Source organism: Miniopterus natalensis, chromosome 2 (assembly GCF_054644295.1).
Source record: "Miniopterus natalensis isolate mMinNat1 chromosome 2, mMinNat1.hap1, whole genome shotgun sequence".
In the NCBI taxonomy this organism is placed as follows: Eukaryota; Metazoa; Chordata; class Mammalia; order Chiroptera; family Miniopteridae; genus Miniopterus; species Miniopterus natalensis.
Window position 1 is genome coordinate 20,206,274 of NC_142082.1, and position 22,480 is coordinate 20,228,753.

The window sequence follows — 22,480 nt, forward strand, 5'->3', positions numbered from 1 at the left end:
CCTTTGAGACCAGAAATTTTGTCTATTCATTGGAGGCAACTCAAACTTGGGAAATAACATGACAGTTTGAGATTCATATTTTATTTACAAGCAAATGAAGACTGTCCCCTGTAAACTGTAATTTGGGGTGAGAAGAGCAACATAGAGAAGTAGTTGCTGGATCCACAGTGATATGTGAAAGAAGTCCATCCAGCTGTTTCTTTAAACGATGATTTCATTATTTAAGGAAAAAAAAGCCACATGATTTCTTCATGTTGCATATTCATGTTCATAGAATTCAAAAGAAAAATGACTTTTCAAAATTCTACAGTCTCTAGTCAAATGTGTGTGGTGACCAGAATGCCACTTTCACTCAGTGACAACCCCTGCTCCCCAAGAGCAACAGTCCCTGAGCAAAAGAGTTAATACTCATCAAGAGTGTCTGCTCGAGGAATGGAGAGACCTCGATCTTTGAGAGCCTGAACTTTCAGCTTCTCGGCTTCCAGCTTGGTCTGTTGTTCCACCCTTTGTTCTTCTAGGATTTCTTCAATGGACACTTGCTGCAGGGGTGTGTCACTCTCTTTTTCTAAGTCCTACAAAACAAGCAGGTTTAAGCAACTTCAGCTGATGACCAAAACTAGAAAACACTATACATCTTAAGGCAAATGGATTCCTATGTCAGACTTGGTTATTTTTCATAATTGTGGCATGGCTGAAATATCCTTCTAGGAACAGATAAGTTTTACAAAGAAATGGCTGGCCACCCTACTACAGAATACTTACATGAATGTGGTAATATGGAAGAGTAACAGTGTGTATTTTGTATAATAAAGCTTTAGGTTGTCTGAAGTCCTACATTAGTTAAGAACTACTTTTCCTGCCTGGCTGGCGTGGCTCAGTGGTTGAGCATTTCCTAAGATCTAGGAGATTGCAGTTCAATTCCTGGTTAAGGCACATGCTCGGGTTGCAGGCTCAGTCCTCAGCAGGGGGTGTGCAGGAGGCAGCCTATCAATGACTCTCTCATCATTGCTGTTTCTATCCCCCCCTCTCCTTTCCTCTCTCTAAAATCAATAAAGATATATTAAAATAAAAAACCCCTCAAACTACTTTTCTTAAAAAGAAAAAAAAAATTAGGGCTATCTCTCCAACCCAAGAGAATCCAAGAGAGAAATTACTGAGGCCAACAGGGCTTTAGATAAATTTTGTATTTTTACATTATCAAAGTCAGCTTAATTTCTGGGAGTTGTTGCTCAGTAAGAAGGCAGAGAACACTGATTCAAAGAAGCACCTCCCCGCCCCCAAAGGCAATAAACTGTCTCTCTGTTGCATTAATTGGGAGTCTTTAAATTGTAACACAAGACTCCTTTCCCGTCTATGGCAACAAGTCTTCTAGGAAAATCTCAGCAGACCTGTTAGATCACTGAAACAGTTCGGCCCCAATATAGTTCTCTTATTTTAATTAAAAACTATTCTGCTTACTGCCCTGGCTGGTGTGGCTCAGTTGAAGAGCATCATTCCGTATCCATTCCTGATCAGGGAACATACCTAAGTTTCACATTTGATCCGGGGTTGGGCAAGTATGGAAGCAATTGATCGATGTTTCTCTCTCATATCGATGTGTTTGTCTGTCTGTCTCTCTCTCCCTTCCTCTCTAAAAATCAATGAAAAACATCTTCGGGTGAGGATTAAAAAAAAAAATTGTTTTGCTTACTAAAAAATTTTTTCCATTATTTAAAAAAAATACATGCTCATTGTATAACATTTAAAAAACAGAAGCAGAAAAAAGAAATCCTTAATTTCAGTATGGAGGGATAACATTTTGATGAATATTCTTCCAATTTTTCCATGTATATACTGACTTTTAAAAAACCCCACAATGCAAATATTGACTGTAATTTTCTTCACTTAATATGGCATATGTTTAATAGTTTTATTTTTAAACACATAAACATTTGATAACCAATCTTGTAATGCAGAATCTTGCTATAAAAGCATCTCACTATTATCCACAGATTCAATTCATTCTCCTTAAAATGAACAGACAGGTATTACTCTCTTCGTAACTGGGTCTCATTTCTTACCCTCTTCTCTGACTTCCAATGATAAAATTCTGGGAAGGCATTACACATACACAAACTCTCCAGATGTTCCAGCTATCACTGGATACTAATCTTCTGATGCTGCCAAGGCCTCAGAGCCCCCAGGCTATGACATACCAGAGGGAGAACTCACCAGAGAGGTTAGATGAAAGCTACACAAATTACAAAAGCAAACCCTGCCCTGGGTCAAATGTTAACTGCACAGGAAAATATATGTTATCAAGTGTAACCTGCCCTCATAACCCATGGGTAGCAGCTGAAGGGAAGATCGTGTTCTTAGCTTAGCGTACTGCCTCTTGGACTTCGGAGTAGGTTACTCATTGAGCTACCCATGTGGTTACGATGCTGCTGTTTCCCAACAATCTGTCTTGTTACTTAAGTCTTTGTACATCACCATCCTTGAGGCAGAATCCAGGGACTTCTTAAGCAATGAAATGTTTACAGAATCTAGATGGTTTTCCTAGGGTCGGTACTTAATTTCTTCAAACTGACTACTGATTCATATAACTATGTAAGCATTCCTATTATTTCTTTAGTAGTACCACTGTAAAAATTCTGCAGCATCCAAACCATAATATATAAGAAGAGTACTTTTCTCCACAATTGTGCTATCAGGAAACAATGAATCTTCGAGAACAAACCACTTCTCCTAACATACATATACATCTACATAAGGATAATTTGTGTTAATGTAACTGGCATAGAAAGCATTTCTGTGATGTTCACTACTATAAAACTGAAGCAGAGTATGTGTAAATATTTTAACTTAACTCTTTACTCCTGACAGCAAAGTAATACGTTTCCTCTTTAAAATTAAATTCAGAAAAGTATAAAAAAGGAAAAAAATAATCACCCATAATCCTAGTGTCCAGAGGGATTAGCCCCTCTTAATATACTGGCGGACTACTTCATAGTCATTTACTACCCCTCCCTCACACCTCCAGGTGGTATAGTGCTTTATTTCAACCTTTACATAATACAAGGAAATGGCACTTTCTGCTGCATAAACATGCAAGAAATGATACACTGAACCAAAAATATCAAACACTAAAAATATTTTAAAAATTAGAAAAAGGCACTTCATATATTTCATAGCAGCACTTGGGCAGTAATGATTAGTCATTTCTAGCTAACTATTTCACACAAGGTCTCTGAACCAACCTGACCCTGGCAGAATTATCTTATTTTCTCAAATGGCTTATTGTTAAAAAATAGCTATGAACCAAATCACTCCACTCAAAACACTTTTGTAAACCTGATTTAAGAAGTGGCTAGGTATTGGGAAACTTTACTGAAAACTTTAAAAACAAAATAGGAAAACATAAAATCAAGCGAACGTCAAAGTTTTATTTTATTTTCCTGGCAAACCCAATAATCAGAAGCAGTAGGATCAAGTTGAAGGTACTAAATAAGCTACTTTTAAGTAATGTTTCATGTAAAACATGAAACCATGTTTATTTTTTTAAAATGTTGAGTACTTCTAAGTTTTATATACACGGTTGGGCAAAAGTAGGTTTACAGCTGTGAGTATGCAAAACAGTTTATTCTTGTATTATTATTTATTAATTATTGTATTATTTTCCATACAAACAACTATAAACCTACTTTTGCCCCACCCTGTATAAAAAATAGTTTTGTATGTATTTATGCACAGACATGTGTATACATGTATATACACACACACCCCTATAGTAACAGCACTTTAAAAGATTTAACTTCACACCTGCCAGCTAGTCTTCTTCCTCACTGGTTTTAAGCTAAGGAATCAAGTGAAGCTGACTGAGCTCCATTATCAGGTCAGTTGACAGAAAGACTTCTACATCTATTCTCCCTCCCCCCCCTTAAAAACATGGGTATCATATTGCATATATATACTCTTTCCCCAAACACAGCTAATTATGAAAACTACTTGTAACCAACTGTTTAAATGACTGCAAAATATACAATGTATATATATCTTACTTTATCGAATTATTCTTTTCAAGTTTTTCAATTTTCTGCTATTAGAAATAGCAGAAATAATTTATTAATGAACATTTATAGGATGGTATTTTTTAAGATATCAGGTAAAATCAGTATTTTGCTGCTAATGGGGTCAATCTTTACAATGTCAAGAGGCATTGAAACAAAGTTAATTATTCTCTGTAACTTTCCTTTTACAACTATGGCTTTCCTAAACTAATCTGGTAGTTTCCTGTGAGAAGCTGGGTGAAATATGGAAAACACATTTTTCCCTTCTTCAAAAGACAAAAAACAAAACAAAACAAAACAAAAAACCCTAACTAGCATAATTATAAAAACCCATAGCAGCTTAACAGTTTTCACTTACTATTTCTCCTAGTAGGACCACATTTTCTCCTCTGACCACAAAAATCCCTCGAGGAATATCACCGTATTTTTTGCCCACATGAATACGCTCCACAGTCTGATGTAGCACTAAATTAGCTATAAGTGTACAGGGAAGAAACAAAGATATTTAGTTCAAATTATTGGGTAAAGGCCTATAACTCAGTTTGAGTAGAATAGATTTAGCTAAACATGATTTCAAAACTGTCTAATTTGGGGAAAGCTAAAATTTCAAACAATCTCCTATTTTGTTACGACACACTACTTAAGAGACTTTTAACCAACAGCAAACTGAGAGAGTATATGGGATTATGTTGCACTGATACATGAGTGATGGTGGGAAAAAGTTTTAAAAAATTAAATTCATTTATCAATTTAATTGCTAATATCAACATGGCTGTAAGAAAATACAAATGAGTAGGGCACTTGGAAGACTCTAAACAACTGCAGAGATTAAAACTCTGGTTTTTTAGAAGGAAACAGTTTTTCTATGTTGTATGGGTATGTGCATGTGATGATTTACCAAAGATTTAACTTTGTTTCAGCACTTAGGATTTACTTAACTCAATACAAGCGTCCATGAATTATGACACAGCAAAAACCTATTTTTTCACTGTCAGATAACCATACTGGTAATCTGAGAGTAGTCAATATTTACTATTTTTCCCTCAAAGTAGTCTGAAGAATTTGACTTAAGACTTAGAACTCCAATGTTAAGAATAATTATTTTTCTTCTTTCCATTTGTCTTATTAGAAGCAGATATCCAAATTCTTTATCTTCTATAACTCAATCACATTGTTTTTCCCTTATGCCCAAATCCACTGACCTAGCAGATGTCCAACAAATGTTGAAATGAACTGAGAAGTTTCTTGAAACAGAAGCCAATATAGATCTCTTTAGAAAAATGCAGGATGCAAAACAAAGGCTGAGCCTCTTGAGTCTGATGTACCCATAAGTGTAAAATCTTGAGCTTAATGTTGGGGTCCCTAACAACCTTCAGAAAATGCCTTCTATCCAATTTTCATTGGACAGGGAGGGATTACCTTCAGTGCAGGAACTGCTTTGAAGAGCAGTCACACCCGAGCCAATGTACAAATGAGCAGCTTTTTCAGTGGACTGAATTTATTTCTATCTTTTGGCTCCCTCTAATGGGGAAAATAAATAGTCCAAAATACTGTAATCATTTGTTCTAGTGAAAACCAGTTTTAGAAATACAAGCTTGAAAATACAAGCTTTTGAAATATCTAGTCATAATTTAGGAAACAATGATGTAATGATTCAAAACAGTATTCCATTATGCCAGACACATAAAAAAATTGCACATAAATACATTACAATATGAAATACCAAAAGTACAATGGGCAGCTCTTATTCTCCAGAGTGTAAGAGAAGTCTATAACTAATACATACCAAATTGATCAATGCTTCTCAAAAAGCCTATAAGTGTCCTTCCATCTCGAAGCAGGACCAAGTGCTTTTCTGTGGACACAAAAAAAAGATCTTTAAAAAATGAAAACTGTTAGCTGCAGTGAGTTTACAGGGTAACAACAAAAATAAAGTTGACAGTTTAAGCTCTACCACTCCTCTTCCAATGTATTTAAGGTGGCGCTCCCTGGGAAATTGGAGGACCAAGGTAGTCCAGGGTTTAGATTAAAACAGCAATTTTCAACCGGTGTGCTGCAAGAATTTTTAAAATATGCAATATCTCACTATTTAGTCAGGGGCACTGACCTCTTTTCCCTTAGATCATTGAATAAAATATGACAACAGCCAACACAACAATAGCTGTCCAGTATGAATCAAAATTATACCTTTTTTTGTCAGTATGGCAAAAAATATATTTTTTGGTGTGCCACAGAATGTTAGTTTATGTGTGCCACGAGATGAAAAATGTTGAAAATTGTTGGATTAGAAGAATCATAGTAGTGGGGCAGAGTGGAAAAGGGACCCGGCGAGTAGCCAGGAAGCCTGACTGGCTCTAAATCCCCACCCAATGTCATGTCAGTTTCTATATCTGAAAATTGAGAAATTTAGTCTGGATGATCTTTATGATCTTAATTGTAGAATTGTTTCCCTCCCTGAACTTAGAGAAGAGCTTCTATTTTACACTTTGGAATCAAGGGAAGTTTTATTTTTATTTAAAAAAAAAAATCTTTATTGATTTCAGAGAGAGGAAAGGAGAGGGAGTCATTGATCGAGCCCGCAACCAGGGCATGTGCCCTGACCAGGAATCGAACCCCGATCGCCTGGATCCTAGATCGACGCTCAACCGCTGAGCCACACCCGGCCTGGCAAGGGGAGTTTTAAATAAAAACGATGCCCCAGACATGTAAAAGGAGGATGCTGATAATAAACTAGAGCAAAAATTCAATATTTATTGAGCGCTATGTGCTCTTCTGAGGCCTCATATAGAGAATAAGACTCAGAAAGTCACCAACCTTATGAAATTATATTCCTGGTGGAGGAAGGCAAACAAAATAACCCACTGTGATTAATACAATGGGGCAATAAGTAGGATAACAAGGAGTATAATGAAAAGAGGGAAGTAGCTACAGAAGAGTGGCTAGAGAGGGTGGCCAGGGAAAACCTCTCTGAAGGGGTGTCTTTGAGCTGACTCTGAAGAATGACAATAAGCCAGTCATTAGAATAGCTAGAACAGTTCATCCACTCGCTTATTTAATGCCACACATAAAGTACCTTCTAGATGCAGAACAGAGGAAAAGACAGTGCTTCTTCCCAGAAGGAATTTACAATTTTCTTCCTTGAATTTATAATTTATAACTGGGCTATAATTGAGTACCACAAGAAAGTACATCTTAATTACATGAGACTGAGAGAAACTCTAGCTGGAGTGTGTATCTTAGTTGGTCCTTGAAAGGTACAATTTTTGGTTATGGGAATAGTGACAGGGAGGGGGAGGGAAATTTGTAATTAGGCAGGAGGAAAAAAGGGCTATGTAACCATATGGTTGGTGAAAAGTTGAGGGTGTGAAGGGAAATAACAGCAAATGAAGTCAGAAAAGAACTGGGAGCAGGCTGAGGCTATTCCCAGAGTCTGAGACATAGAGACCTGAACCAAGGTAGAGGTGAGAAGGGAGACGATGAGAGGACTAACACTGTGCAGTTTAAGTAAAAGGATTTGTCAACTAACTGAGTCTGTGTATGTAGGTATGTGTGAGAGAGTGGGGTGCTGAAGAGATGAGTTAGAGAACAAGTAGGAATTTTGAATCATGTCAGGGAGGACCACTTACCAAAAGTTAGAAGTAAAAGGTTATTAGCTGTTTATAATTCTGAAGTGCTATCAGGACACTTATACAGAAATGTCAAAAGACAGCTGGAAATGTAAGACTTGAATGCCAAAGAGGTCTGAATTAGAGCAATTTTGGATAAGGCCACAAAGTGGTGATATAATTTTTAAAGTCCAGGAGATCTAGAATTTAAGAGAGAAGCAGGCCAAAGATGGAACCTAAGAGACAATCTATTTTAGGAAACTAAGAGTTGGAGAGGTAAGAAAATCAGCAAGTGCCAGTGTTAGAGAAATCAAGAGCACAGATTAAGAATCCAGTAGCACAATGTAATAGTATCACAATCCTGCAGAGGAGGGGGTGGGACTCAGAAGAGTGATTAGACTGATGCCTTTTAAGAATGGAGCTGCAGCAGGGTGCTGATAACAAAAATCAAATTGCAGGGGTAACAGAGGTGGTTTATTGCAGGTGGTCAGAAAGAGTCAAAATGGAGATGACTCAAGAGGTTTGGGGGTAAAGATAGAAAAAATAGATGGAAGTTTGATGGGGAGACACAACTGAAAAAAAAAATTGCAATGGACAGAAAAGAACATACATGAGGGGAAAGAACCAGAGGGAGAACGATAGAAGGTATGAGAGAAAAAGGATATTAATGAAGGAAGGAAGCAGTGGGAGGAAAGAGTATTAGATACAAACTGAAAGGGAGTAATACTTCCTGCATGAATGAGAGGATGGGTGAAAATACTAGAAAGACTAAGGAGAGGAGGAAAGTGAAGGATGCATATGAAATGGTTTTGAACTTCTCAGTAAAGGAGGAGGCTTGGAATCTATAAAAAGAGGTTAGAAGACTTGAGAACAAAAATTATTTTAAAAAAGATTTTTTATTGATTTTTAGAGAGGAAGAGAGAAACACTGACGTGAGAGCGAAACATCCACTGATTGCCTCCTGCACGCCTCCTAACAGGGATTGAGCCCGAAACCTGGGCATGTGCTCTAACTGGGAATGGAACTGGCAACCTTTCCGTGCATCTGACAAGGCCCAACCAACTGAGCCACACCAGAGAGGGCCAAAAATTGTTTATAATAAAACAACAGAATGTATTAGGGACTCAAATAATTCACATATATAATGAGAGCTGAGGGCAAAAGGGCATCCTTAGACAACTAAAACTTAAGTTTTCATTACATTACAGATAGGCTTATACAGTGGTTATTTGTATGAGTTTGGTCCAATTTACACTATATTTCCCTTCATTAGCAAAATCACTAATTTAGATTTTAAAAATGTTTTCAGACGATAAAAAGAAGTTTAATTATACACTCACTCTTTAATTTGCATCTACACTAATGAGACTTGAAACTTGTTGGAAACTGTGTGTAACCATTTTGCAGCAATTGCAAGTTAATGAGACAGATCACACGATTAAAACGATTACAAAAATGATGCTTGAGAAATAATTTACAGATGAGAGTTTAGCAAAAGGAAAGAAAGGACAACTGTAAGTGGGTCCTCTTTTGTACAGAACTGAGCTCCTCTTCAGGACAATGACGAGGAATAAGGGAGATCTTGTTAGTAAAAACAAAAGAAAACTGTCTAATAGGAAAAAAAAAGAAAGTTTCAAGGGATTCAGCTTTTCCAGAAAAGTCAATCAACACCTTTTCTGGCAAAAGTCTACCATAACCTGAAAGTGCTGAAGACCTTCACGGTAAAATAATATTGCAAATGGCTACAGAGTTTATGCATAAGGCCTGTTTACTGACAATTAAGTCCAAGCCTATGTTTACTGGCAATTAAGTCCGAATGCTGTTGTCTTAATATTTTCATTTCTTGATGAATCCACCAGTGGTACACCGAAATAACGCAGAGGAAGATAGTTGACCGGGCCGAGGGGCAAATTTCGCGTTTGGGCCTCAGCAGCCACGTCCCTCGGAAGCAGTAATGAATTTTACAGCCTGTGGCCGACCAGCCGGTGAACTGGTGGAGGCTGCCAGGGGCAGGACAGACGTAACAGGTAGGCAGGAGCTGGACATACGGAGCGTCCCCGTGGCTCCTCCATCCCGTGGAGGATGTCAACGCCAAACACCCAGAACTGTGCCAAGAACACACCGCCCAAGCCCCACACTCATTCTACGAGGTCCCTCGAAAGAGGCACCCGTTCGGGAGGAAGGGTCTCACCCCGGACTTCACCCAAAGGAGATGAGCAACTCACTGTCGATGTCCTCGATGAGGCTGGCGGTGCCGGGCATATAGTTCATTTTGAGCTGAGATAAGGGTGCAATGTACAGCGGCGAACGACCAGCGCGTCCAACACCTCCTTCCTCCTACCGTAGTCGCCGCCTCGGCGGCACCGGGACGCGAGCCCAGACCCGGACCAGCACTTCTGCCCCGGCTTTCAGCGGCCGGGGCACGCCGGAAACTCCTCCATATTATCCCCACCCACTTCCGGTATCACGTGCCTGTCTTCAGGAAGAGGCGGGGCCATCTTGAGGTCCTGGAATACCCTTTCCCCAACCGCGAAGAGAGGGGAAGAGGAATCTAGATGCATAGGTGATGGGAAAATGAATTCTTTTCAAGGAATACGGTGCTGCCCCTCATTTTCCTGATCCGTCGACCAAGTCAGGGACATCGGTTCCTCATCCCTTCCGACTCTGCAGCCGAAGGGGCGGAGCTTGGCCCGGGATTGGCTGTTGTCGGCCGACCCCCTTCACTGTTGTCCACTCCCTCTTGCTGGCTGGCGCCTGCGCATTGGGCCGGCTGTGGGGGGCGGGAAGCTCTTAGGGGCAGTAGAGCCTATGTCGGCCCTAAGGCGCTCGGGCTACGGCCCCAGTGACGGTCAGTCTTATGGCCGCTACTACGGGCCTGGGGGTGGAGATGTGCCTGTGCAGCCACCTCCACCCTTATATCCTCCCCGCCCGGAACCTCCTCAGCCTCCCATTTCCTGGCGGGTGCGCGGGGGCGGCCCGGCTGAGACCACCTGGCCGGGAGAAGGCGGAGGAGGCGATGGCTACTATCCCTCTGGAGGCACCTGGACGGAGCCGGGTCGAGCTGGAGGAAGCCACCAGGTTCGCTTTGTGCCATCTGTCCCGGGGGTGGGGGGCGGCAGGAGGAGGTGAGGACGATTGAGATTGACAAACCTCCGGAGTTGGTAATGGATCGGGTTTCATATTTGTTTACCTTTTGGGAGGGTGTGGAGATCGGAGGCTGGGATCGCGGGCGGGGCGCTCTGCTCCGGTCCTCTTTGCCCCTCCTTTTCTGCTTCGACCACAGTCAACGTGTATAACCATTAAAAGGGGGAAAAGATCCGGCACTGACTTGCTAAGTAGAGGACGCGGGGTCTCTCGCCTGGGAACGAGGTTAGGCTGAAGTGACCCGGCCGTTTTCCGAGCTCTAACAATTTATCCTGCGTGGCTCGTGGGGCCGGCCTCCCGCGGGAGGGGGCGGCTGCGGCCCCGCGTCGCCCGGGGGCCCCTCCCGCGCGGGCAGGAACGCGGAGGAAGGGCGCGGGGAGGGACCTGGGCATTTAGCCCTTTGCCCCTAACGCTCTGCCCAGGGTTGAATCACGAGTAATCAGTGTTGGAAAGCACTTTTGTGTGGGTGGTTTTATTTCATCTTCACGGCGACTGCAGCATCAATGTTACTACACACGGCGTCTCTGTTTTACGAGTAAAGGACCGTTGGATCTGAGCGGTCAGCTCCCTTGCTCAGTATACTCGGCCCAATAACATCTGATTTCTTGCATGCCTGCCAGAAATCTGCAGCACTCCTCTTTGTTGATGCAGTGCTCTTCCTAGAGGACGCCCCGGAGGCGGCGGGGGGCACATCCCTCCTTTGCTTCAGGAATTGTGGCAGCCTCATTGTTTGACAGTGTAATAGTTAAATTCCCATGCATTGCTGGTGGGGATGTAAAATGGTTCAGGGCTTTGGAAAATAGTCCGGCAGTTGCTCAGTTGTTAAGCGTAGAGTTAGCACATTACTCAGCAAGTCTGCTCTTAGGTGTATATACCCAAGAGAACTGAAAACACGTCCTCCTGAAAACTTCCACACGCATACTCGTAGCAGCATTCTTCGTAACAGCCAAAAAAGTGGAAGTAATCCAAATGTCCATCAACTGATGAATACATGAAACATGGTATATTCATACAGTGGAATTATTTAGCCATAGAAAGGAAGGAAGTACTGATGCATACATTCTGCAACATGGGTGAACCTGGAAAACATTATGCTAGTCAGAAAGACCACATATTTCACTTATGTGAAATGTCTAGAATAGGCAAATCTATAAAGATAGAAGGATTAGTGGTTGCCAGGGGCTGGGGAACTGGGGATATTGGGGGTGATAAAGGGTATGGGTTTTTTTGGGCGGGGGAGTGGTGAAAATATTCTGGAACTAGATAGTGATGATGATTGCGCAACTTTGACTATACTAAAAACCATTAAATTATACACTTTAAAAGGGTGGCTTTTATGGTATGTTAGTTATATCTTTTTTTTGATGTATCTTTTTCAAAAAATCTTTATTGATTTCAGAGAGGGGAAGGGATTGGGAAAGAGAGAAACATCAGTGATGAGAGAGTCATTGATCCGCTGCCTCCTGCACGCCCCCTGCTGGGGATCGAGCCCAAAACCCGGGCATGTGCCCTGACCCGGAATCCAACCTCGATCTCCTGGATCCTAGGTGGATGCTCAACCGCTGAGCCATGCCTGGCCGGGCTAGTTATATCTTTTTAAAATTGTGTGAGAAAAAACGTGTAGTGAGAGGTTAATTGTGAAGAAGCGTCTATATTTTCTCTATCTTAATCTGGAATAAGTAGCCTGTGGGACTTGAATCCCACGGTAGAGTGATGAAATGCTTGGCCTATAAATAGGCAAATTAGATGGAAGATCAATTGAAGGGAAAGAGGAGAGGACCGTTAAACTGATGACTTCTACTTGGACTTGCTGTATTATCAAAACATAAGTATGTTAGATGCTCAATAAGTATTTGTCAATTAAAAAAATTTAAACAAAAAACAAAAACAAAAGTATGTTTTCAGAGTAAGGTTAGAAAAGTTAAGATTTTAGTACTGTGTAGGCAGTTGTAAGGTATGGTTGGAGCATAGGCTTGTGCATAGGGTGGGCAAAGGTGCTGGGGTAGTTGGAGGTAAAGCTGGAATGAGAAATGGGCATTTGTAAACCATTTCAAGTTTATCTTTCTGATTGATGTTTCTGAAACTTGAAAAGTATTGCTGTAATTTCTGCAACAATAGAAAATTAATACAAAAGATATACATGTTGCCATGAATGTTGCAAATGTTTCTTTCCAAATTACTTATTCATCTTTTAACTTTATTGTGGTTTTGACATAGAAGTTTCACATTTATCTGTAATCAAATACATTAAACAAACAAAAAGGTATAGGGGCCTTTTAAAACCTTACTACTCAAAAAGTGTGGTCCTTGGACCAGAGGCTTCAGTGTTGCTTGGAGGTTTTTGGAAATGCAGAATCTCCTGCTCTAGGCTTAGTGCTGCAGTTTAATAAGATACCCAAGTGATTCATCTGCACATTCATGTTTGAGAAGCACTGCTCTGTAGAACTGAATATAGTGAGATAATGTTGCATTGAACTACTACAAAGACCTGACCCTATCTTTACATATTTAAATATGGCAGGAAAAAAATAGAAATCTACCTCTCCCTGATTTCTCTTTTTTCTTAGTTTGTTAGCTATACTCACAGCACTGTTTGCTCTCTGAACTAGCAGTATCTGTATCACCTAGGAGCTTGTTGGAAATGCTGTATCCCAGGCCCTGCTCCAGACCCACTGAGTCAGAATGTGCATTTTACCAAGATCCCTAGATGGTTTACATGTTCTCCCAGAACAAGTCACGGAGAGAGCGTGTGCCGAAATGGAATCTGGAAAGTGCAGATGAGATTGTAACCTAATCTCTGAAGTGATACACAGTTGTATTGGTCATAGAGACCACTCCTGGTACAGTGTGGGAGGCAGGTCCACGAGGATGTGAATACCAGGAGGCAGGGACCCCTGGGGAGCCACCTGGGAGGAGGATTGAAGTGGCAAGGAGTGGGGACATGGCTCAGTTAGGCTCCCAGGGCAGTTCAGCAGAGAGAACAGGGCATGTGCTTAAACAGCGTCTGAATTGATCAGGTTGTTTTTCAAAATTTTATTGTAAACTCTTAAAAATATACAGAACAGTTGAAAGAATTATACAGTGAATGCCCATATATCCACCACCTAGATTCTGTAAATAGCATTTATTATTTTTGCTTTATCACATCTATCTTATTTTTTGGATGCATTTCAAAACATAGGTTTGAAAGACATTTTTCAAGGTGTATATCAATTGGAAGTGAGAGATGCAGGAGAAACAGAAGGTGATTCTGAGGTTTTAGTGTTTCATAGGAATAAAGGTTTCGTAGGAGTAAAAAGGAAGAGGAACAGGTTTTTATGGGAAGATATGGCTTACTTTTGTACCTGAAGAAGTAGTGATTGGTTAATAGAGGAGCTTAAAAAAATATGAAATACAAAGGCTTGGTGAGGGTTTATGTGCTGCCTTTATTTCATTTCTGCTGGAAGCCAGTTAGTAACGGTGGTTAACCATGTGCCAAGCTCTGGATGCGATGTATGCAGTTGATTAAAGAGAAGTTTGTGATTTTCTTTTCTCGTTTTGTTTTTTTGATGTCTAATTTTAGTGTCTTTGTGGCATCCAGTGTTTGTTGTCTGTGGGAACAAAACAGTAGACGTGGAGCTTAGGAGGGAGAATGGGGGCTGGAGATAGTGATTTGAGAGAGTCATCAAATATAAGCATAATTGAATTACCAAACTGAGTAATATTGCCAGGAGAGATCTTTGAGAATCTAGAGTAGGTGACAGCAAAAGAGGATCCAAAAGAAGACAATGAGAGAGAATCCTTAGAAAGGTAGTAGGAAAATCAGGAAAGTCATGCAATACAAACCAAGCAAGAACACAATTATTTTGTAGGTAAGTGATGTGAGAATTGAAAAGAAACTGTTGGATTTGGCAATAAAAAGATACTGTTGATTTTCGTGGTGGGAGTTTAAAATAGTATTAAAGTAATGAATGGGGGGTTTGGATGAGAAAATAGTGTAGACTATACTTCAGAAGTTTGTTAGTAAATGAGAAAGTGGTTACTTGACTGGGAGGTAGGACTGAGGGAAGAATTTTTAGGATTAGGTGGTTCAAGTGTGTTCAGAGGCAGAGGAGAGTAACCTAATAGATTGGGGGGAAAGATGCAAACAAAAGGATGGAATATGGTGGGGCGTGAGGAAGAGTTGAGAAACCTTCCTGAGCCAGAGGGGGTGATAGATAGAGTAAGTTTGGAGTTGGAGGGAGGGACATTGAGGGATTTATAGCTAGCTCTTGGCATCCTTTCTTAGTGAAGTAGGAGGCTAGGTAAAGAAAGTGGGATGGGGTAAGCTGGGAACTTGATACGGTAAATGTTTGAATCAGGTTCTAGGAGAAAGGGAAAAATTGTAGAGAAGCATGGAAGACATCTAAATGAGACTGAAAATAAAAAATGTGTGATGCTTGGCTGGCGTGGCTCAGCGGTTGAGCATCGACCTGTGATCCAGGAGATGGTGGTTCGATTCCTAGTCAAGGCACATGCCCCGGTTGCGGGCTCGATCCCTAGCAGGGGGCGTGCAGGAGGCAGCTGATCAATGACTTTCTCATCATTGATGTTTCTCTCTCTCTCTCCCTCTCCCTTTCTCTTTCTGAAATAAATTAATAAAATATATTTTTTAAAATGTGTGATGATGGTTAATACAAGAGCATAAAGTGCTTTTTGTGATTTTGGAATATGTAGCTATAAAAATAATTTATAATGCACTTTTCTAATAATTTTTTGTCTAATTGTGAAAAATATAAACAAATTTGTAAATGGGACTTAGGTAATAGCAGCACTACTCAGCTTCCTCTACTATAAGATTTGTTTGGGTTGGGATATTTTTTGGAGGCATGTTGGCAAGTCATTTTGTAAATTGAACCATAACTCTGCTTTTTACAAAACTATTTAGTCCTAAGGTAAATATGAAAGGAGTTTACTCCAGTCTCATTTGAGAATAAGGTTGTTGTTTTTTTCTTAGAAGAAATTAAATAAATTTATTATCTTTTTGCATAATTTTAATCTAATTTTCTTTCCCACAAAAGCTTTCACATTATTACCACTTATGAAAACCTTAAAAATTTTTTTAAAGTTTTTATTCATTTTTAGAGAGAAGGAGAGAGAGAGAGAGAGAAAAGCATTGATGTGAGAGCGAAACATCCATCGACTGCCTCCTGCACACCCCCTACCGGGGATCAGCCTGAAACCCTGCATGTGCTCCAATTGGGAATCGAACCTGCAACCTTTTGGTGCATGGGATGTCTCCCAACCAACTGAGCCACACTGTCCAGGGCATGAAAATCTTTTATCATGTCTAATTTACATTATCTTTGTCTAGTTTCAAAAAACAAATAAAGTTTGGAAAGAGTTAGGCACATGAAAAATTGGCAGCTTAGTTTATAGAACAGAGATCAGCTTCAGCTAGCTTGTGAAACCAAATGCTGTTTCATAGAATTAGTATCATGTTAGGAGGACCATGAGCCACAGGCTTTCACTGTTATTTGGGATATTTTAAAATTTGTTCCATAGACAATCTTTTTATTAAGACTTAAAGAAAGAATAATTTTTACCACTTTATTGAGGATATTTTATTTTTCATTAAAAAAAATATGTTTATATACTGACACTGACAGAAATAGCAAGCAAGCAAAGCAAACAAACAGGAAAGAGCAAGTCCATTCTCCCCACCTCTAACCTAGTGCCCCACTATTGGCAGAAGCAAATGGTTAAGCAAGTGGCAAAGGAGAAACATTTGCAGACTCCAAATCCTGCATCAGGGGAGCTAATTATAGAATGCTTTGTTTGGAGTTGAGAGACAGTAACTTAATAACTGATTCAGATGTTACATTTGGATTCTAGGTGTACTGGTTCCTATTGTGTTGTCATTGCTTTGGACAGAGTTATAAAATAAGTATTTTTAAATAGAAAAGTGAGTTCACATTTACATTAATTTAAATTTAACATTATAGGTTATTTTTTTTTTTTACTTTGTATGAAATTTTACTTTTATATGAAAAATTTTGGTCACTAACAATATTAAGATAATTATAAATACTTGCACAATCCTACATTAATATGTAAAAATAAGTTCAAAATAATGCCAGGTTGCAGTTCTGGCATAGCAGTATGAGGAGCTCTGTGGACCCAGTCCCCAGTAAAACTGGTAAAAATATTTAAAAAAACAACCAATTGAAGTCTCTGGAAATGGCTTTAGGAAATATAGCAAATGAAGAAACATTTATTCTATAAAATTTACTCAAACTCAGTATGACTAGAGAGAGTTTGTACTAAGACCTGTTCCATCCCTCCCCCTCCCAGTTCAGTGAGACAGAAACTGGATCTCAGACTGGTGCAGCAAGAAAACCTGCCCCAGGTCCCAGTCAGAGGGTTTATCATCTGGGAGGGGCAGCACATCAACATTTTTCATCTTGCCCCCAGCTGTTTTTGCTGAGGCCAAGTTCCTGGCAAGTGTGGCTCGGTAGTGGTGATTGCCTTCCTCTGTCCCAGCCCTACTTGTGGGAGGGAGGCTTTACCTTGCGCAGGGCACTGCTGAGAGTACTGGGGCTCTGATTACCCTTAGTCTGGATTGTAAGGCAAGCTGAGAAGGCCTGAGGCTACTGCCCTTCCACCCCATCCCAGGTGCTCAGCTCTTAAAGCAGGGGTGTCTCTCAGAGAACCACACCATTGTCCCTAACTCGGCTGCAGAGTGTGGCTCAGATATTTTTTCCAGAAGCAGAAGCAGGCTGTGAAACAGGTAGTTCCTAATCTTTCCCCAAAGGAACTGACTATTTGCAGCAGAGTGTGGAGAAGCTGAAGCCTAAGGATGTTCTCAAAAACTGTGAAAGCTGTTGTAAAAGGCAATTGGGAGAGAATTGGTAGAATCATTAGAGAAATAGACTAAACTTTATGCTAGCTAGTTTGCTGCAGAGAACCAGGGAAAAAGATAGTTGGGATGACCCCTTTGGGGTCAGAACAAACCTCAAACACTAACTTTGGGACATGCCCCTTTCAAGAGGCCCAAATTTGGTTGGACAGTTTGTGGAGCAACTTATGACCCAGGGTTTTGTTGAAAACAGCAGAGAAATCAGCTGGAAATTTGTGGAGCTTTAACAGCTTAGGTGTGGTCAAGGAAAGATAATGCACGCTCACACACACACATACTCATTAAAGAAATTAAAATGCTACATTAGAAAATACTTAATGCATAAGAAAGCAGTAAAGGGAGAATAGAGGAACAAAAACAGACACGAGCCCAGCTGGCATGGCTCAGTGGTTGCTCATCGACCTATGAACCAGGAGATCATGGCTGGATTCCCAGTCAGGGCACATGCTCGGTTGTGGGCTCGACCCCCAGTAGGAGATGTGCAGGAGGCAGCTGATCAATGACTCTCATCATTAATGTTTCTATCTCTCCTTCTCCCTTCCTCTCTCTGAAATTAATAAAGACATATTTAAAAAAAAACAAAAACAGACACAAGATTTAGAAAAAAAGAAATAAAATGGAAGATATAAATTCATCTATATCAATAATAACATTAAATGTGAATGGATTAAACAATCCAAAGACAGACATTGTCAGGATATATTAAAAAAAAGAAAATCCAACTATATGCTATTGTGAAATAATAGAAATATATATACTGGTCTCTGCTTCAGGGTCTTGAAATAGAGTTCCTGAAACCCTTGTAAATTTTTAAGTGATAAGAACAGTAGGAGCATCCTTTGTTCTAATATTTGGTCTGTGACCCTGGTTTCTGACACATGACTCCTAAATCCCTTGGAATTTCCTGAGCAATAGGAAACTAGGCAACTCTGGGTGGTCTCCTGGATGGGGCTGGTTACCAAAAAGACAAGCCATGATTAGAAACTTGTAATTTTTAGCCCAGCTCCTCATTTTCTAGATATGGGAGAAGGGCTGGAAGTGAAGTTAATAATCAATCATGCCTACATGAGGCCTACATAAAAATCCCAACAGTATGAGATTCCGGAGAGCTTCTAGGTTGGTAACACATCCACATACTGGGAGGATGACAGATCTCAGCTCCACGGGAACAGAAGCTCGTGGGCTGAGGACTCTCCCAGACCTTGCCCTGTGTATCTCTTCATCTGAATGTCCATCTGTATCCTTTATCATATATTTTAATAAACTGATAAAGTATTTCCTGAGTTCTGTGAGCTATACTAGCAAATAATCAAGTCCAAAGGAACCTCTGATTTGTAGCCAAGTCGGATAGAAATTGTGGGTAACCTGGGGACCTACTACTTGGATTGGCATTTGAAATGGTGGGCAGTCTCATGGGATCTGACACTATCTCCAGGTAAAGTGTCAGAATTGAGTTAAATTGTATGACACCCAGCTGGTGTTGCAGAATTGCTTGGTATGGGGGGGAAACCCCCCACATGTCTGGTATCAGAAGTGTGAGAGTGGTGGTAGTGTGAGAGTAAAGGAGAAACATAGGAGTAGGAGGTTTTTTTTCTCAGCTGTCTATAGGAGACACATTTCAGAATTAAAGATACAGAAATAGCTTAAAAGTAAAAAGATGGAAAAGAAATATGCAAACAGTAACTAGAAGAAAGCTGAGTGGCTATAGTAATATCAGACAAAATAACCCAGCCAGTGTGGGTCAGTGGTTGAGCATCAACCTATGATCCAGGAGATCCCGGTTCTATTCCCAGTCAGGGCACATGCCTGGTTTGTGTGCTTGATCCCCAGCAAGGGGCATGCAGGAGGCAGGCAGTCAATAACTCTGTCTCATCATTGATGTTTCTATCTTTCTCTCCCTCTCTCTTCCTCTCTCTCTGAAATCAATAAAAATATTTTTTAAAAATCAGACAAAATAAACTTTAAAACAAAAAAAAATGTTACTAGGAATAAAGAGGGACATGATAAAAGGTCAATACATCAGAAGATATACCAATTGTAAATATATATATGCACCTAATAAAATACATGAGGGAAAAGCTTACAGAAATAAAGGGAGAAATAGATTATTCAATAAGAGACTTCAGTACCCCACTTTCAATAATGGATAGAATAATTAGACCTAAGATCAAGGAAATAGAAGATCTGAACAGTACTGTAAACCACTAGACCTAATAGACATCTGTAGAACACTCCACCCAACAACATAATATACATTCCAGGTGTACATGGAACACTCTTCAGGATAAATAATATAGTAGCCATAAAACAAATCTTAAGTATGAAAGGATAGAAATAATACAAAGTGCCCAACCAGGCATGGCTCAGCAGTTGAGTACGACCTAGGATCCAGGAGATCAAGGTTCAATACCCCGTCAGGGCACATGCCCAGGTTGCGGGATTGATCCCCAGTTTGGGGCTTGCAGGAGGCAGCTGATCAATGACGACTCTCTCATCATTGATGTTTCAACTCTCTCTCTCCCTCTCTCTTCCTCTCTCTGAATCAATAAAGATATATTAAAATAAACCCCAAAACTACAGGAAAAAGTTAAAAAAAAGAAAAAAAGAAATAATACAAAGTATGTTCTCCAACCATAATGTAATGGAATTTGAAATTATATGCCACAACCAAGTAGGATTTATCCCAGGAATAAAAGGTTGGCTTAATATCCAAAAATCAACTTAATGTAATTCACCATGTCAATTGAATAAAAAACAACCCTATGATTATCTTAGTAGATGTAGGAAAAACCATTTGAAAAAATCCAGTGCTCTTTTCATGATAAAAATGCTTCAGAAATACAAAGAAATTTTTTCAACCTGATAAAGGGCATCTTATAAAACACCCACAGCCAGCCTCATACTAAATGATGAAAGATGATGCTTTTCCCATAAGATCAAGAACAAGACAAGTATATCTGCTCTTGCCATTTCTATTCAGCATTGTACTGGAGGTTCTAGCCAGGGCACTTGGGCTAGAAAAGGAAATAAAAAGGCTTATATGACTCATATGTCTGTATGGAATAGAATTGAGAGTCCAGAAATAAATCCATGTGTCTATGGTCAGTTGATTTTTGACAAGGATGCCAAGACCATTCAATGGAGGGAAAGAATAGTCGATGGCACAACATATGGTGCCATGACAAGTGGATAGCCACATACAAAGAATAAAGTTGGACCCTCACACCATATATAAAAATCACCTCAAAATGGATCATAAACTAAATGTAAGAGCTAAAACTATAAAACTCTTAGAAGAAAACATGGGGTAAATCTTCATTACTTTGGATTTGACAATGGTTTCTTAGATAAGACACCAATAGCAAAACCAACAAAAGAAAAAAAATAGATAAATTGGACTTCATCAAAACTATGAACTTTTGTAGTTCAAAGGGCATTATCAAGAAAGTGAAAAGGAAGAAAATATTTGCAAATCATATATTTGAAAAGGCACTTGTATGTAGAATATATAAAGAACTCTTAAAACTGAACAATAAAAATAGAAATAACCCAATTTAAAAATGGGCAAAACGTTTGAATAGACAGTTTTCTAAAGAAGGTATATAAATGGCCAGTTAACACAAAAAATGCTCAACATCATTAGTCATTAGGGAACTGCAAATTAAAACCATAATGAGATACCAGTTCACACCCAATAGGATGGTTATAAAACAAACAAAACCACAGAAAAAACAAGTATTGGTGAGGATGTGGAGAAATTGGAACCCTTATACATTGCTGATGGGAATGTAAAATGGTACAGCTGCTTTGGAAAACAGTTTTCTAGTTCCTCAAATTGTTAAACAGAGTTATCATAGGACCCAGCAATTCCATTTCCAGGTATATACCCAAGAGAACTGAAGACACGTGCTAACCACTGAGCCAAACTGGCCAGGGCAAATTTTATTATTCTTATATCTCTTATCTCCCACTGTGAAAATACTGATTTCCAACCACACAATATAATCATTCATTTGCAACTATAGTACCCACACAACAGTATAAAAAATACTAACAATGTTGGTAATTATTCATATGATAACTGAAAAAAATTCAGGTTTTGTGTTTTTTTTTGTTTTTTGTTTTCCGTACTCTATAAAATTTGTATATCCTGGTAGGGATGTCAGTCAAATTACTGTGCTTTATATTCACTTGAAATAGTTTCTCTTTGTGAGGTTGTTCTTTCAACTCAATACTCAGTATTTTTTGTTTTGTTTTACTTTCTTTTAGGGATTTAAAAACATTTCATTATCTTTTATAGTTATGTAAAATATTTACAATTGTTCTAAAGTCAAATGTAAAAAACAGTATATTTAAGGGAAGTCTACTTTCAATCCCTGCCCCACAGTTTTTAACTTTTCGTTATAGAAACTTTCAAACTGATGTAAAAGAAAGAGACTATTATAATAGAAACCCCAGATACCCATCACTCGTCTTCTCAATTGTCAGGTTATTGTTAATCTTGTTATTTATACACTCAATTACTTACCCACTGTTAGTTATGGTAGTTTAAAAATGTTACAGTATCTGTTTAAGGTAGTCTTGAGGACAACCTGGAGGTAATCTGCTCTACAAAGAGAAATAGATGATTCATGAAAGAATAGAGATAATTGCAGGAGTGAAGTGTTAGGAAGAGATTATGTGTTCCAGAGCTGTGTGGAAGAATTGGCCGTTAGTAGGGCCAAAGACACTTCATTCATGCTTTCTGAGAAGACAGTGACAGATACAGTATTTGGAAGATTTAGTAAGATGAAGGAGTTTCTGTC

General features: G+C 39.4%; 2 protein-coding genes across 2 annotated transcripts in view; one reads left to right on the plus strand and one right to left on the minus strand.

Annotated features, from left to right (window-relative positions):
* Positions 1–65: 65 nt before the first annotated feature.
* LSM1 (LSM1 homolog, mRNA degradation associated) lies at positions 66–10,069 on the minus strand. The gene is made up of 4 exons (XM_016210540.2): positions 9,880–10,069; positions 5,836–5,904; positions 4,408–4,523; positions 66–572 (listed from the first exon to the last, which is right to left on the minus strand). The coding sequence occupies exons 1-4, from the start codon at positions 9,923–9,925 to the stop codon at positions 402–404; spliced, it is 402 nt and encodes a 133-aa protein (XP_016066026.1). The 5' UTR covers positions 9,926–10,069; the 3' UTR covers positions 66–401.
* Positions 10,070–10,425: 356 nt separating this feature from the next.
* Positions 10,426–22,480, plus strand: part of BAG4 (BAG cochaperone 4) — a 31,073-nt gene continuing 19,018 nt past the window's right edge. The window contains exon 1 of the mRNA XM_016210521.2: positions 10,426–10,732. Within this exon, the coding sequence (XP_016066007.1) occupies positions 10,463–10,732 (270 nt within the window). The 5' untranslated portion in view covers positions 10,426–10,462. The remainder of the gene's footprint in view (positions 10,733–22,480) is intronic.

Excerpts from the sequence above, each read along its gene's own strand:
- LSM1 (XM_016210540.2), bottom strand. The coding sequence starts at position 9,925 with ATGAACTATATGCCCGGCACCGCCAGCCTCATCGAGGACATCGACA. Across the intron at positions 5,905-9,879 it reads CCTCATCGAGGACATCGACA|AAAAGCACTTGGTCCTGCTT; the intron begins GTGAGTTGCTCA and ends TTGTGTCCACAG. Across the intron at positions 573-4,407 it reads TGGTCCTACTAGGAGAAATA|GACTTAGAAAAAGAGAGTGA; the intron begins GTAAGTGAAAAC and ends CTTGTTTTGTAG.